General features: G+C 39.3%; 1 protein-coding gene across 1 annotated transcript in view; it reads left to right on the top strand.

The window, feature by feature from the left end:
- ap1g1 (adaptor related protein complex 1 subunit gamma 1) overlaps positions 1-11,687 on the top strand; it is a 23,930-nt gene extending 12,243 nt beyond the window's left edge. Inside the window, exons 6-24 of the mRNA XM_020605451.1 lie at positions 1,311-1,390; positions 1,811-1,819; positions 3,294-3,389; positions 3,549-3,629; positions 3,713-3,811; positions 3,893-3,948; positions 4,039-4,152; positions 4,240-4,380; positions 5,043-5,097; positions 5,262-5,384; positions 5,514-5,603; positions 5,722-5,846; positions 5,984-6,088; positions 6,210-6,351; positions 6,580-6,706; positions 7,253-7,357; positions 7,550-7,710; positions 8,158-8,256; positions 8,362-11,687. Of these exons, the coding sequence (XP_020461107.1) occupies positions 1,311-1,390; positions 1,811-1,819; positions 3,294-3,389; positions 3,549-3,629; positions 3,713-3,811; positions 3,893-3,948; positions 4,039-4,152; positions 4,240-4,380; positions 5,043-5,097; positions 5,262-5,384; positions 5,514-5,603; positions 5,722-5,846; positions 5,984-6,088; positions 6,210-6,351; positions 6,580-6,706; positions 7,253-7,357; positions 7,550-7,710; positions 8,158-8,256; positions 8,362-8,463 (1,910 nt within the window). The 3' untranslated portion in view covers positions 8,464-11,687. The remainder of the gene's footprint in view (positions 1-1,310; positions 1,391-1,810; positions 1,820-3,293; positions 3,390-3,548; positions 3,630-3,712; positions 3,812-3,892; positions 3,949-4,038; positions 4,153-4,239; positions 4,381-5,042; positions 5,098-5,261; positions 5,385-5,513; positions 5,604-5,721; positions 5,847-5,983; positions 6,089-6,209; positions 6,352-6,579; positions 6,707-7,252; positions 7,358-7,549; positions 7,711-8,157; positions 8,257-8,361) is intronic.
- Positions 11,688-13,086: the final 1,399 nt, after the last annotated feature.

Raw genomic sequence — 13,086 nt, 5'->3', positions numbered from 1 at the left:
TGCCAGCTTTATCCTGTTTTATTGCCACTCGCAGTGTTTCACTCAGAACAGCTGGGCAACTCGTACTTTTTTTTTTGGGTCGGCTTTTGCAGAGAACAGTGAAATAAACAAGTCTGTCATAAGTTCACCATGCACCATGTTTAGCGCGTGCATTTTTTTTTTTTTTTAAACAATTTTCTCTTAATCACTTGATCACATGTAGCATTTGTTATGTATGTCACACGTGAGATAACAAAATAAGGGCTCAGGTATGTCAGCTATTGCAGCTCTGCTTTACAATGACACTCAAAAAAGGAAGGAAGAAAATTTAGCTAATACAGGTCTGAAGTAGCCTATAGATATGTAATTAAATCATCTAGGGAATGATTTCTGCTACAGAGGCTATTTCATGTACTGTGGATATTAGTGATGTATAAATACCACTATGGCTATACCTGGTTAATCTTTGCCATTGGATCTTTGAGAATAGAATACTTCCAGTGAACTCAGTAGGTACATCTCCTGTCACTTATAAGGACCGTCATTTCCCTCACTTGTCTTTTCCTCGTCTTACTCCCACCCATGTAAGATATGAGGAGAGAAGACTCGAGGAAACGCCTTATTAATGGCATGAGACATCCATTCCAAAGCTCCTTCATCTGAAGTGTCCAATGACCAACTGATTTTTGATAAAGGGGCGTGTCAGTTCACAAAACACTTCCGCGAAGGATATTCTCGTGTCTCCTCAGTCACGGCTCCTGCGGCACCATCCTCGGTTCTCAGTCCTCACAGCTCATATGAGAGACTTGGACCGTCCTATGTCCTCAGTCGACCAGAATGACTTCCGAGTTGACCGAGAACTAAAGACACAGGAACAATCTTGTAAGAGACATGAGATTTACCCAGCGTCTCCCCACCAGCCTCCCCTACTTACAGTTCGGCTGTCTGCTGCAGCTCGAGTGTGTGTTTGTTTTATGTCTCGTGTAGCCTGAATGGGTGGTGTGTCATTCTGTGTTAACAGGATACAATGCTCCTGATGTGTAGATGTGATATTCTAGTGGAAAACAAAACAAGCGATCCTAGAATTTGGAGCAGATACTTGTAGAGGATATTTTGCTTTAGCACATTGGTGTTAGTCATTCCCTGTACTTGACGAAGCCTTTTCCGTTCAGTTCATCACCCTGCACATTAATGAAACTCAAGTTCACGTTACTTAGCTGCAAAGTGATTCATTCAGTTCACCATTCATGGAAAAATTAGTGTGTTCAATGAAAGGCCCTCTTTACAGCATTTATGCACAACATTGCTAATAACCTTTCTTTGTATTCCACCAGGTGTTCTCCATACATCTGTTGTCCTTCTCACTGAGATGTGTGAAAGAAGTCCTGACATGTTGGCGCACTTCAGAAAGGTACAAATTGACGTTCTTCCTCAGTGACTTTTAAAGGAATTACTTATGCATTTGTCTTAAGCTCACATCGCATTTCATTCTCCCTTGCATACACATTTCCTTTTGATACGGCTAAGCTAGTCAAACATGTTAAGCTTTTTGAGGTTTGGATTGCACTAGAGGTTTCCTCTACATTCAGACTACTGTATGTCTCAATCTTTGATCTCCTACCGCTGTCTGTTCCTCTTGTATTTCAGCTGCTGCTGTACCTCTCCTTTTCTAGGTGTAACAAACTGTGCCAGAAGCACCACTTCTCATGCTCATGATCTAAACATTATTTTGCACTTTCTGAAAGTGACTAATTTCCAGTTTCCCCTCCCTAACATCTACCTCATATTTTTTCTGTCATTTGTCTTTGTTACAATTCCTGCATTGTGTTAGAATGAGAAGGTAAGAGTACATTCTGATCTCATAGCTGGTGCATGCTGTAAATAGTAATCACTCACAGTCACTTCAGATGTAACCAAATTTGTGTTGAGTAATGCCATGTTGTTTAATTTATCATTTTGATTTCTTTAACTTGTACAGTGATCATTAATATGTCTTTGTCTTTATTATTATAGAAGAATCTTTTGATCCATTTGTCAGATACATTTTTCACTATTGTTTTGAGTCATTATTCACCTAATATACAACTCATTTGATCACTGTCTATTTTAAAGCAGTTGGGTGGTTGTGTTTTCACGTGATTGCTACAGACGTTGTCACTGGGAACAGATGATTTTCACTGTATCTTTGTCAGTGTAAAAGGGTAGCTTTGTCATGTCAGTAACTGTCCTAGGTCTGTATAAATGTGGAGAGGTGGTTTTCTGTCTTAAGCAAGAGTTAAGAGTTTGGCAAATGGAGAAGGATGTCGTGTTAATACACAGGAGTTTTCTTTTTAAAATCCCTCTCTAGCATTGTGGGTTACTTTTTGTCAGTGTACCCACAGCAGAGGATAGGTTTTATAATCACCTTCATCTTTGCGCATCTTGTAAAGTGATTTGTGTGCTCAGTCTGGTATAACAGTAAGCATGGAAGCAGGCCAAAACAAGGCTACAATGATAAAAACATAGGCCTTCCAACAACTTCAGACCTGTTTAGTTGACATGTCAAATTCTCAGTCGTCCCGCTCATAGTAAGCTAAAAAAAAATAAAGTCCAGATGATTTTTTTCAGCTTTAATTTACATACTTTATCATATTAGTGATTAAGCTAGTCACCATTGTTTATAAAAATTTCCAGGAACTGGGTTAGCAGTTTCCCTGCCGACAGTCTTTCTGTTATTTGGGCTAAATGCGCCATAGTCCTATCTTCTGTGCTGGTTGCAAAGAGATGAAATTGATGCCCAGTCTTTCATACTGGATAAAACAGCAAACTGTTTCCCAATATGTTCAGCTGTTTCATAAGGCATTGAGAGATCAAAATTCTATTGAACACAAAATGAATTATTGTAATGAGAAGTACCTTTTTTAGAATTTTATTATTTACTAGTATTGAAGTAAAATATAAAATGTATAATTAACACAAAAGTCATAAACGTACAATTGTTTATTTAGCCATGCTCAGAAGTGGCAGAAGTGTGTATGCAGATTAAATATTTTTTTTCAAAGCCAAATGTTCTAACCTAATATTTTTGTATAATCAAAGTTTTGGTTTTACAACCCCGCTAATGTGAATGTCCAGTCACCTGAGTTTTAACCATATTACTATACCTAAATAAACAAAAACCAACTCGTTTGCTCTTGATATGACTTTATGTGAAATTGTTAGCTTTTTAAAAGTGAATGAAGAAGACTTGGTGTTGATGATGTAAAATATAAAAGTGAGATTCACACAAATATTGTGACACTTGTTTTTGTCTTCTGTTGTTGGTCTTTTTGTAGCTAGTCCCACAGTTGGTGAAAATCCTGAAGAACCTAATCATGTCTGGATATTCTCCTGAGCATGATGTGTCAGGCATAAGTGACCCTTTCCTACAGGTAAATGTCACTCTTTGTTGATGCAGGTACACTAGACTGCAAGTGCTTGTCTTGTACCAGATCATGAGCAGTCAGGATCAGAACTCATGATACGTGCACAGCATTAAAGGAAAAGGCAAGTTTTAAAGCTGTTGTGTCATAAAGTTTTTCTTTTCTTAGGTGCGCATATTGAGACTACTGCGAATTTTAGGCAAGAGTGATGATGACTCCAGTGAAGCGATGAATGACATTCTTGCACAGGTTAGAACAATCACTGGTTTCACTCAGCAGCTTTCAAAAGATTGTTGTATTCTGCTAAATTAATTGTGTGTATGAACGTGTAGGTTGCAACGAACACAGAGACAAGTAAGAATGTAGGCAATGCAATCCTGTACGAGACTGTACTGACAATAATGGACATCAAGTCTGAGAGTGGACTGAGGGTGAGTTAATTTCAATTTAAGAAAAACTTGGTAGGTGCATGTTTAATTTTTGTTCCTATATAAATGCCTTTTAATTTACAGGTCTTGGCCATTAACATACTAGGCCGCTTCCTTCTCAACAATGACAAAAATATAAGGTAATAATATAATTTACTTACAGTACTTGACATTTAGTTGTCCAAAATATTCAAAATTTCTGATATCTATGACTAAACCAAATATTCCAGATACGTGGCATTGACATCTCTACTAAAGACGGTACAGACAGACCACAATGCAGTGCAGAGGCATCGGAGCACCATTGTGGATTGTTTAAAAGACCTGGATGTTTCCATCAAGAGGTGATTCGCACTGCTTAGCAACTTCATGTTTCTTATTATTTAGCCTTGTTGTTTGTGACCGTGGCCTATTTTTTCATTGCTGTAAAGACGTGCAATGGAACTGAGCTTCGCGCTGGTCAACGGCAACAATATTCGAGGCATGATGAAAGAGCTGCTCTACTTCCTTGACTCCTGTGATCCGGAATTCAAAGCAGACTGTGCATCGGGAGTCTTTCTAGCTGCAGAGAAGTATGGCACTGACCATGATATTACAGCTGTGCTCACCTGCTCTGTAGTAATTTGATTATACATCCTGTGTGACCTTGAATCTGAATTTTGAATGTATTTATTTGCAAAAAATAAATTATTAGACTTGTACAGGGAGAGGACGAAAGGTCCAGGGTGATTTAATTGATTACCCCTGCCTACTGTATGAATAATTTAAAAACAAATGTTAAATTTTAAACATTAAAGAAAAAAATATGAACCAAAAATTAGAGCCCTTTTCAGATTTACTCTCAAAGGGTTGAAGGACACAAAGTCACTCCATAAATGTGGACCCCTTTATTTGATTGATAATTGACTTCTGGTCATCTGATGTTTAGGAAGATGGAGATTAACTGACTGCCTAGTTAGAATAAGAATAAATGTTTATTTCAAAATAAAACCTAAAATGAACTGGAATAATTCATAGTATTTTCAAATACAATCTTCTATTTGTACAACTTCTTCTTTTTGTATATTTAGACGATCCATCGTCTGATAGACTAGGCTAATACCAACTGTTTTGTGACAGCATTTGTCTCCTGGCTGTAAAGAGTTTAGATAACTTCACATGTTCGTGATCATTCATTGATGATTGACTCTTCAATCCGTTACTGAGACTATTCACTGTATTTTGTGTGTTACAGGTATGCTCCTTCCAAACGATGGCACATAGACACCATTATGAGAGTCCTGACAACAGTGCGTATATTACAAAAACACTCTAGTGCCTTTAATCCCTTTTATTGTTGATGGAATGTGACTAATAATAAGACTCTAAATGGTCTCATCATTTGCAGTGTACAAAGCCAATACATTCATAGTATATCTGCATTTCTCACTGATATCTCTGCTTATTGTTTCAGGCAGGGAGCTATGTGCGAGACGATTCTGTTCCCAACCTCATCCAGCTCATCACCAACAGTGGAGAGATGCATGCCTACACAGTACAGAGACTTTACAAAGCATTGTTGGATGACATATCACAGGTCAGCGCAGTTCTGGTTTGAGTCATGAACTGATGACTGTGCACTTCAGAGGTGTCCCAAATCTGATCGTGTAACGTATCATTTATCTTTCAAGTTGAGTGTGGACTTGTGTTTCTCTGTGTTCTGTAGCAACCTCTAGTGCAAGTGGCTTCCTGGTGCATAGGAGAGTATGGGGACCTTCTAGTATCTGGACAGTGTGAGGAGGAAGAGCCCATACAGGTATACCTCAAAAAAATCCCAGCCTAACACTACACACACACACATTGAAGACAAACCTCAGCCCCAAGAGAAACACTAGGTCATCACATCCTGTGTTGTTGTTCTCTTATGAATTAAGGTAACTGAGGATGAAGTTTTGGATGTGCTGGAAGGCCTTCTGGTATCCAACCTGTCCACACCTGTGACCCGAGGTTATTCTCTTACTGCCATCATGAAGCTGTCAACTCGCTTCAGCAGTGTTAAGTGAGTACTGGCCTTTTACCCCTGGCCTATACTTTAAAGTCTTGCAGACATTTGTGTACCAGGGTGATAAAGCTCATTAGCTGTAACCAGTGCAACCAACTCTTTGCTAACTTTGAACATTTAAAATTTTGTTTTAGCCGAATCAAGAAGGTGGTTTCGATATATGGCAGCAGCATTGATGTGGAGCTTCAGCAGAGAGCTGTGGAGTACAATGCACTTTTCAAGAAATATGACCACATGAGGTGAAACTGCATTACTTTGTACCAGAAATTCCTATGACACACAGTGTACCAGTTGATTTTGAAGAATTCTCCAGTGATTGAGTGTGGTCCATTGTTGGTTTCCTTACTTGTTTAACAACAGGCCAGCTCTTCTAGAGCGAATGCCAATTATGGAGAAAGCCGCCACTAATGGCCCCACAGAGATTGTACAGACAAATTGGGAGACAGAGCCCTCTGCTGTGGAATCAAAACATCCACCACCTGTCAGCCAGCCAGCCAACCAGGTGAGGGCACGTTTAATTACTTTACTAAGAAGAAATTTAAGGACACACAGTCCTTGAATTGAGTACCTAAATAGGAGTTAATAGAGCACTTTTTCACACCACGAGATTTAATGTGTGCGTGTGTGTGTGTGTGTGTGTGTGTGTTGTAGTCCTATTTAATATTGATAAACACAAATATTGCAGGTTTTTTTTGTTTTTTTCTCATGTTTACATGTCCTTGTACCCCAGGTTAATGACTTACTAGTCTTGATCACTGAGAGTCATGCGGTGCCAGTAATCCAGACTACTATGCCCACCAAGCCTGCCTCAGCTGGAGGAGAGCTGCTTGATCTGCTGGTTGACCTCTCACCAAGTGGTAGAGTGCTCTTTTTAAAGCTTTCTGTTACCCCTTTTACAGCAAAACAAGGGCATGTATAAACCTTGGCTTGCCACCACCATGAATGTGATGTGTGTTGAGCAGTAAATACTGCTGACACGGCCCATTAAAAATTAAACCGAGCAATATTTTAACATTGCTGGTGTGGTGTCGTTTGACTCACTAAACCAGAAATGGTACTTTTACTGACCATAGATAGTACTGCTTTGCTACTGTAAAGTAGCTTCTTGTTGTTCATCACATTGAATCTCTAGTATAAACACTGTAGTAAATCACAATACAACTATTCTGTTAAGATCAGGGTGATTAATAATATATGGTTTGTTTGGTCTTTGTGTGAATGCTGACAGAGATCATATCAGCCGATAGCAGTTACTAAGAAATGGTGCACTCTCCCTCCAACCTTATTGTAAATGACAGTCAACTTTTCTGTCATAGTTGGAGACACATGGCAACAGTTAATTGTATATTTTGTAATGGTGTGTCTGTGTCCTTCTAATCCCTGTGTTGCTTTCCCCTTCCCAGGCGGTCCCACCCCTGCTCCTCCTCCCTCTGTGCCAGCTTCCCAGCCCACTTTCCTCTTGGATGGCCTCTCTTCACAGACCCTATTTAATTACGTTGCAGCTGCAGGTAAGGGTGTGTCACTCCCCTTGACCTCCCACCGCCAAATCTAAAGTAGTTTGCGGTTCTCTTCTTATGTATTAAAGCACTCGGTCATTGTGTTCTTCTTTTTGTGGATTACCATTCCACTGAATGTGGTAATGGTTTGTTACCATATGTCTAAATCTTCTGATGCTCTGCTACTCTGAAATCTCTGTGCAGGTATTCCTCCTATGACTGCATACAACAAGAATGGTCTGAAGATAGACTTCACATTTGAGAGAGCTAACCCCAATCCAAACATTGCGGTCATCACAATTCATGCTTCCAACTCTACAGAGGCAGATATGACAGACTTTGTTTTTCAGGCTGCAGTACCAAAGGTAACAGGCAAAGTCAGATTGTGATATTATGTGGCAAAACCACAATATGCTCTAATGCATACTGGTGTTCTTTTACAGTGTGAATAGCCTACAGTTTTCCTCTGGTTTGCATGACAGATTTGATAATATATAATGCTGGTGATGTTTACAATAGTGTATGAAGAAGCTACAGGAATATTGTACGTATTGGATCTGTAGAGATCAGGCAGCACAACAGTGTTTGGGTGATATGTATGTGTCTCTACATCACCTATTTTGCGATCCCCTTATTTCGGGAAACATTTGAAAAGTTCAGTTGAGTCATTTGAACTGAGCATCCATCAGCTGTAGTCTGTTCCCAATCATTAAACGCACCCCCCTTTTATATAGCTGTAATGACCTCATTTCTCCATGGGCTTCATGGGTGTAAATTTTCATCTAACATAGTGTCCCCTGTCTGTTTTTCAGACATTCCAGCTGCAGCTCCTCTCCCCTAGCAGTAATGTTGTCCCAGCACTCAACCAGGGAACCGTCACACAGGTCATAAGAGTCCTCAACCCACAGAAGGTGAGTTTGTTCTTCACAAATCATCTTTGATCTGATCTGTGCAGTCTTTATGGTATGTGTGAATTTCCTCATTGGTAAACACAGTCATCCTCCACAAAATTTCAGCAACAGCTACGAATGAGGATCAAGCTGACGTACACCCACAAAGGCTCGCCTGTCCAAGACCTGGCTGAGGTTAATAATTTCCCTCCTCAGTCCTGGCAGTGATGAGCTGCTTCTGGTACTCTTAAAAGACCCACCAAGGGAACTATGAAAACGATTTTCCTTTCACCTCCCTCTTCCAACGGATCCCCCTGTGACGTCACTGCAGACCGCTGCCCTCCAGTTGCATGGAAAGCAGCAGAGCATCTAACACAGGAGAAAAATACAGATGTTACGAAGACCCTATCAACAGTGGACATCACCGGAATAATTAGGAAAACATATCAACAAATGAACTTTCTCCTTTCTTTCTTAATTCTTTGCTTAATAGTTCACCCTCTGTCTGGCACTAATACCACCCACAAGAGCACATATGCACACCATTCACTGTGGTACACTTTTCCTCTGAAGTTACTGTAGAGACAAAGTGTTGCCCACTACGAGTACTGCAGTAACCATAGTTTTATTTCATAATCAAACAAAAAAATGCAATCAAAACACTTCACTCTATTGATATGTACAATACAATTGGCTTTGCTTTCAGATTTTTTACATAAACTTTGTCTTATGATGGCAGCAGAAAAAGTTTTTGAAAGGTCTGTTTAGTGCAGTTGTAACCCCTTTTTTCACCCTACACTTCATGAGTGATATAACTTGTCAGAGAGTTGTATTCATTTTGAATTACATTAATTTGTTTAAAGCATGTTTGAGCATTGCTAGGATTACGATCGCACCTTGAGCTCAGAGGGGATTTTCAGGTTCTGGTAGATCTCTTTATCCTATGTTTCTATAGGAAGTAGTCTACATTTGTTTTGTCTGATTGATACCAACATCAACAGATCTAAGATGTTCAGTTCGATCACCTGTGGTTACTTGCAGAGAACATGCTCAGAAGATCATCTCATCTGTAGCTTTAGTTGTAGATCTGTATAATAGATGCAACTGTTAATTGCTTTGCTTAGTATCAGGATGTTGATTCATTGGGATGGATACAATCCAGACCGGAAGTTTATCTGAAGACAAGTTGATTGCATTTGTGTTTGGAGGTCAGCATTGAAACTTTTCCTACACATGTGTCCTCACAGCCGAGCTTGCAGTTGATACATTTCAGATTTGTTAAACCTGGTTGAACTTGGTCATCATGCACATACATGTAAATGAAGCTTGTTATGAATGTAGTTACACACACCCCACCCCACCCCCAGTCTTTTTTTTTTTCTTCATGTCTGTTCCTCTTTAATAGGGATGCTCATCTTATCGGCACTATTTTTGTGAAGCTGTTTGATTTCTGCAGTAATTTGACTTAATTATTTATGCCTGATATCAAAGTGATGTGCCTTTCTGACTTAGCTAGATAAAAGCCCCTGGTCTGGTGAGTTCTGTATAACCTTTGTTTGTAAGTCTGCTTGTGTGCTGATTGTGTTTTCAGTCTGAGGGAAAAGGACCTGATGGGATTGATTGGTATAGCACCTCCTTTAATGAGTTTTACTTTTTCACTTTTATATCTCATGAGTTAATAATTGTTGATCCACTAATACCGGCCTGTCCTCCACAGTAATGTCTTTTTGCCTTAGTTGTGACAAAAACATAAATGAAAGCTGCATCCTGGTTGTTCTGTTCCCTATACTGTGTGACAGAGTTAACGATGCCCGTTACTAATAAGTCCTAAAAACAAAGCAAATCTCAAAGATTGTGGCAGCTAATGGGCGTGATGTTTTCCTAAGCTGGCATCGAGGTTTAGTGTTTTTAAAGTATGTGTTCTACTGAAATGAGATGTCTAAGATTTCCTTCCCATCAACAAACGCTGAAATGTGAGTTTGCATCGTCGGGTGAGGTACTGCAAGGGGTTCTTCTGTGGTGACAGACTATGACTTCCCATATCAGAATTCTAACTATGCTGTTGGGGACAGTAACCTTTAATACCTCAATGTTCTTTCTTTCTGTTGACTTCCAGGGGCAGTAGATGAACAGCTTTGTTTAGTCCCGAATTGCAATCAAGGGGAGCAGCTGCATGAATGAAACTAATGATAGTTTGTACATCTCATTACTTAACAAGCTTAGCAGCCTTGCAATGCTGTTGAGATCCTCAGATGTTCAATCAGCTGTACACTTATTTTCACTAAGCTTCACTATCTTCTAACTTCTGTGACCAAATCAGAGAACTATTAGCTTTGGAAATATTTTTGAGCTATATGTGTATATGGAGAAAGATGTTTCAGTTTAACTTGTTTTCTGTTGTTGACAAATGCTATATTGGCTTTTTTCTGTACATATAGAGGGCTTTTACAGTTTTGTCTCTTGTACTATCTTTCATCCTTTTTTAGATACCATTTTCTAAAAATTCCAGTTATTCACAGTGTATAATGTCTGAATAGCTCTAGTCAACATCGGACTTCCCTGTATCATCACTCACTCACTGTAAAAGATATATGATCTGCTGCCTGTACATTGTATATAGTTGTAAAACAAAAGCTGATCAAATTACCCACAAGAAGACTTAAGAGATTAACTAGGAAGTATAAATGTATGCATATATGTACAAAAAAGAATCTTAAGAGGATGCAATTGAGCTGCATTTGATTTAATATTCTTCATACTTCATTCATGATTGGATGTGTTGTCTTCTTTTACAAAGATCGTTGGTGAGTCAGTAGGCTATTTGCTGGGGTTCCTTTGGAATAAGGCTTAAGTTTGTGTTAAGAGATGTCTGCGTGATGTGTACTACTGAGAAACCTAAGCACAGTGCTGCACGGCGGCAGATTGGGTACCTTGCTTTGTCTGCTTCCCTGCCCCTCAAATGCCTTGTGTATCGATGCCCTTTGTCAGAGAGGTGCAGGTTTCTTGCCAAGATCTAACTCGTCCTTCTGGCCTTATGTGTGGTGTAGTGTTGTGCATTCTTTACAAGTCACATCTATTAAGCTCTCTTCAACTTGCAAATTGGTGAAATGATGCCCCTTGGTCTTGGCGTGTTAACTGTCATGGTTGCCTGGTTACCTTTTTGTCTGCCTTTGCCACCTTCCAAAAAGCGTCATGTCTCAGATAAGAAACAAAAATACTTTTGTCTCACCAGGCAGTTTTTAACCTCACTGTGATCTGTTGTTGACCCCACCTGTCATGGCCACTGGTTTTAATTGGAACAGTTTTATCAGGACAAAAGCTGGTAGTTGTGGTTGTGTGCGCCAGGTGGTACATTGGAGCTGCAGGGTCCTTCCTGGGTCTTTCTTTTGACTTCCTTCCTTTACTTTTGACGCTTATTGCTGTTTTTTTTTTTTTTTTTCTGAAGGGGAAATCTTTTGGGCTCTCTTTTTAGACTTAGCATCTGATATGAAAGGTGGAGCTCTAACATGTCAAATTGGTCTCACCCCTCAAGGCTTTAAATCTGACTTTACATTAAATCATGGCAAGATATGAGGGAGGAAGGCAATGGGTCACTTGTCTCAATTCATCTTTTCCCAGACCCTTATGATTTTTGTGTTTATGGAGTGCTGCTTTATTTATCAGCCCAAAATGAACCACGGACCAGCCTGTGCTACAAGTGAAACACAAGAGAGAGCTGTGCAGAACGGACAGGATGGGAAAGTTTCCTACACCTGTTCCTGAATGTTTGTTTTAGTTGGTCTTGTTTGTATTGTCTTATTCAACCAGTATGTATCCATTGTTAATCACATCTGATCAGTTCTTTCAATGATACTGTAATTCATGCAGTTTTAAATGTACACAAACCCAACATAAGTGCTTTGGACACTGTAACTTAAAAGGAAACAAAGAAACAAATGAATACCCGTCTATGGTGTGATCAGCGTTTGAAGTGACTGTGTGTGTGTGTGTGTGTGTGAGAGAGAGAGAGAGAGCGAGAATCATGCTTGAGAAAGTGTAATGTGTGTGTGACATCTTTTATCTAGATAGGACATGATTTTTGGCTGCAATTTCAACTTTCAGCTTCTGAGCTGCATGTGAAAACCAGTGTAAATAATGTCATTTCTACTCTTTTTGAAATGCAAGATAAGTTCAAATTATTAAATCTGTCACACCACCTACATGGGTCAGTACTAACATGTACAATAGGAAGTTGTGCTCACAATCCTGTTAATGTTTTTTTAAGCGGGTGTTGAAAGTGCACATCTGACATATGGATTAATTGGAGAATCGGTTTTTGCTTTTTATTTGTTAGGATGAATTCAGTGTGTAAAGGGCTTGGAAGAGCATCTGAATTGCCATCATGTTCACGTCCCCCGTTGAATAAAAAAAAAAGTGCGTATTTTGAAAACCAAATCTGTTTGTAACCCCCAGGCCTGTCCTGACTGTAAAACAATATGGTATCAGATTTGTTGGGGAGGGTGGAGGCATGATGTTCACTTTTTCCAGTCAAGCTTGTCATGTCGAGCTGAATCCCAGTTCCATGACCTTGAGGTGAGTGCGACTGTCAGACTGAAAGTCCAAAGTGATGATTAAAGATGAGAAGTTGTAAACTATTAAATGGGATATTTTCAATTTATGCTGTGTATTATTGTCTTTGGGTTGGAGAAAATGATCAAGCAAATAAAAAGTCAAATAAAAGTCTAGTTGAACTATTAGTTGTTTTCTTGGTTTGGTGTAGAAACTTGATCTATTCAAAGTGAGTGCCAGGCTTATCTGGGTTTTTCTTTGTGGCATGTAATAAAAGGGTCTGCACTGTGAAACAAAAATATA

Source organism: Monopterus albus, unplaced genomic scaffold (assembly GCF_001952655.1).
Source record: "Monopterus albus unplaced genomic scaffold, M_albus_1.0 scaffold4.1, whole genome shotgun sequence".
Classification (NCBI taxonomy): domain Eukaryota; kingdom Metazoa; phylum Chordata; class Actinopteri; order Synbranchiformes; family Synbranchidae; genus Monopterus; species Monopterus albus.
Note: the sequence above shows the minus strand (reverse complement) of the source record. Positions and strands in the feature narration are given on the sequence as shown.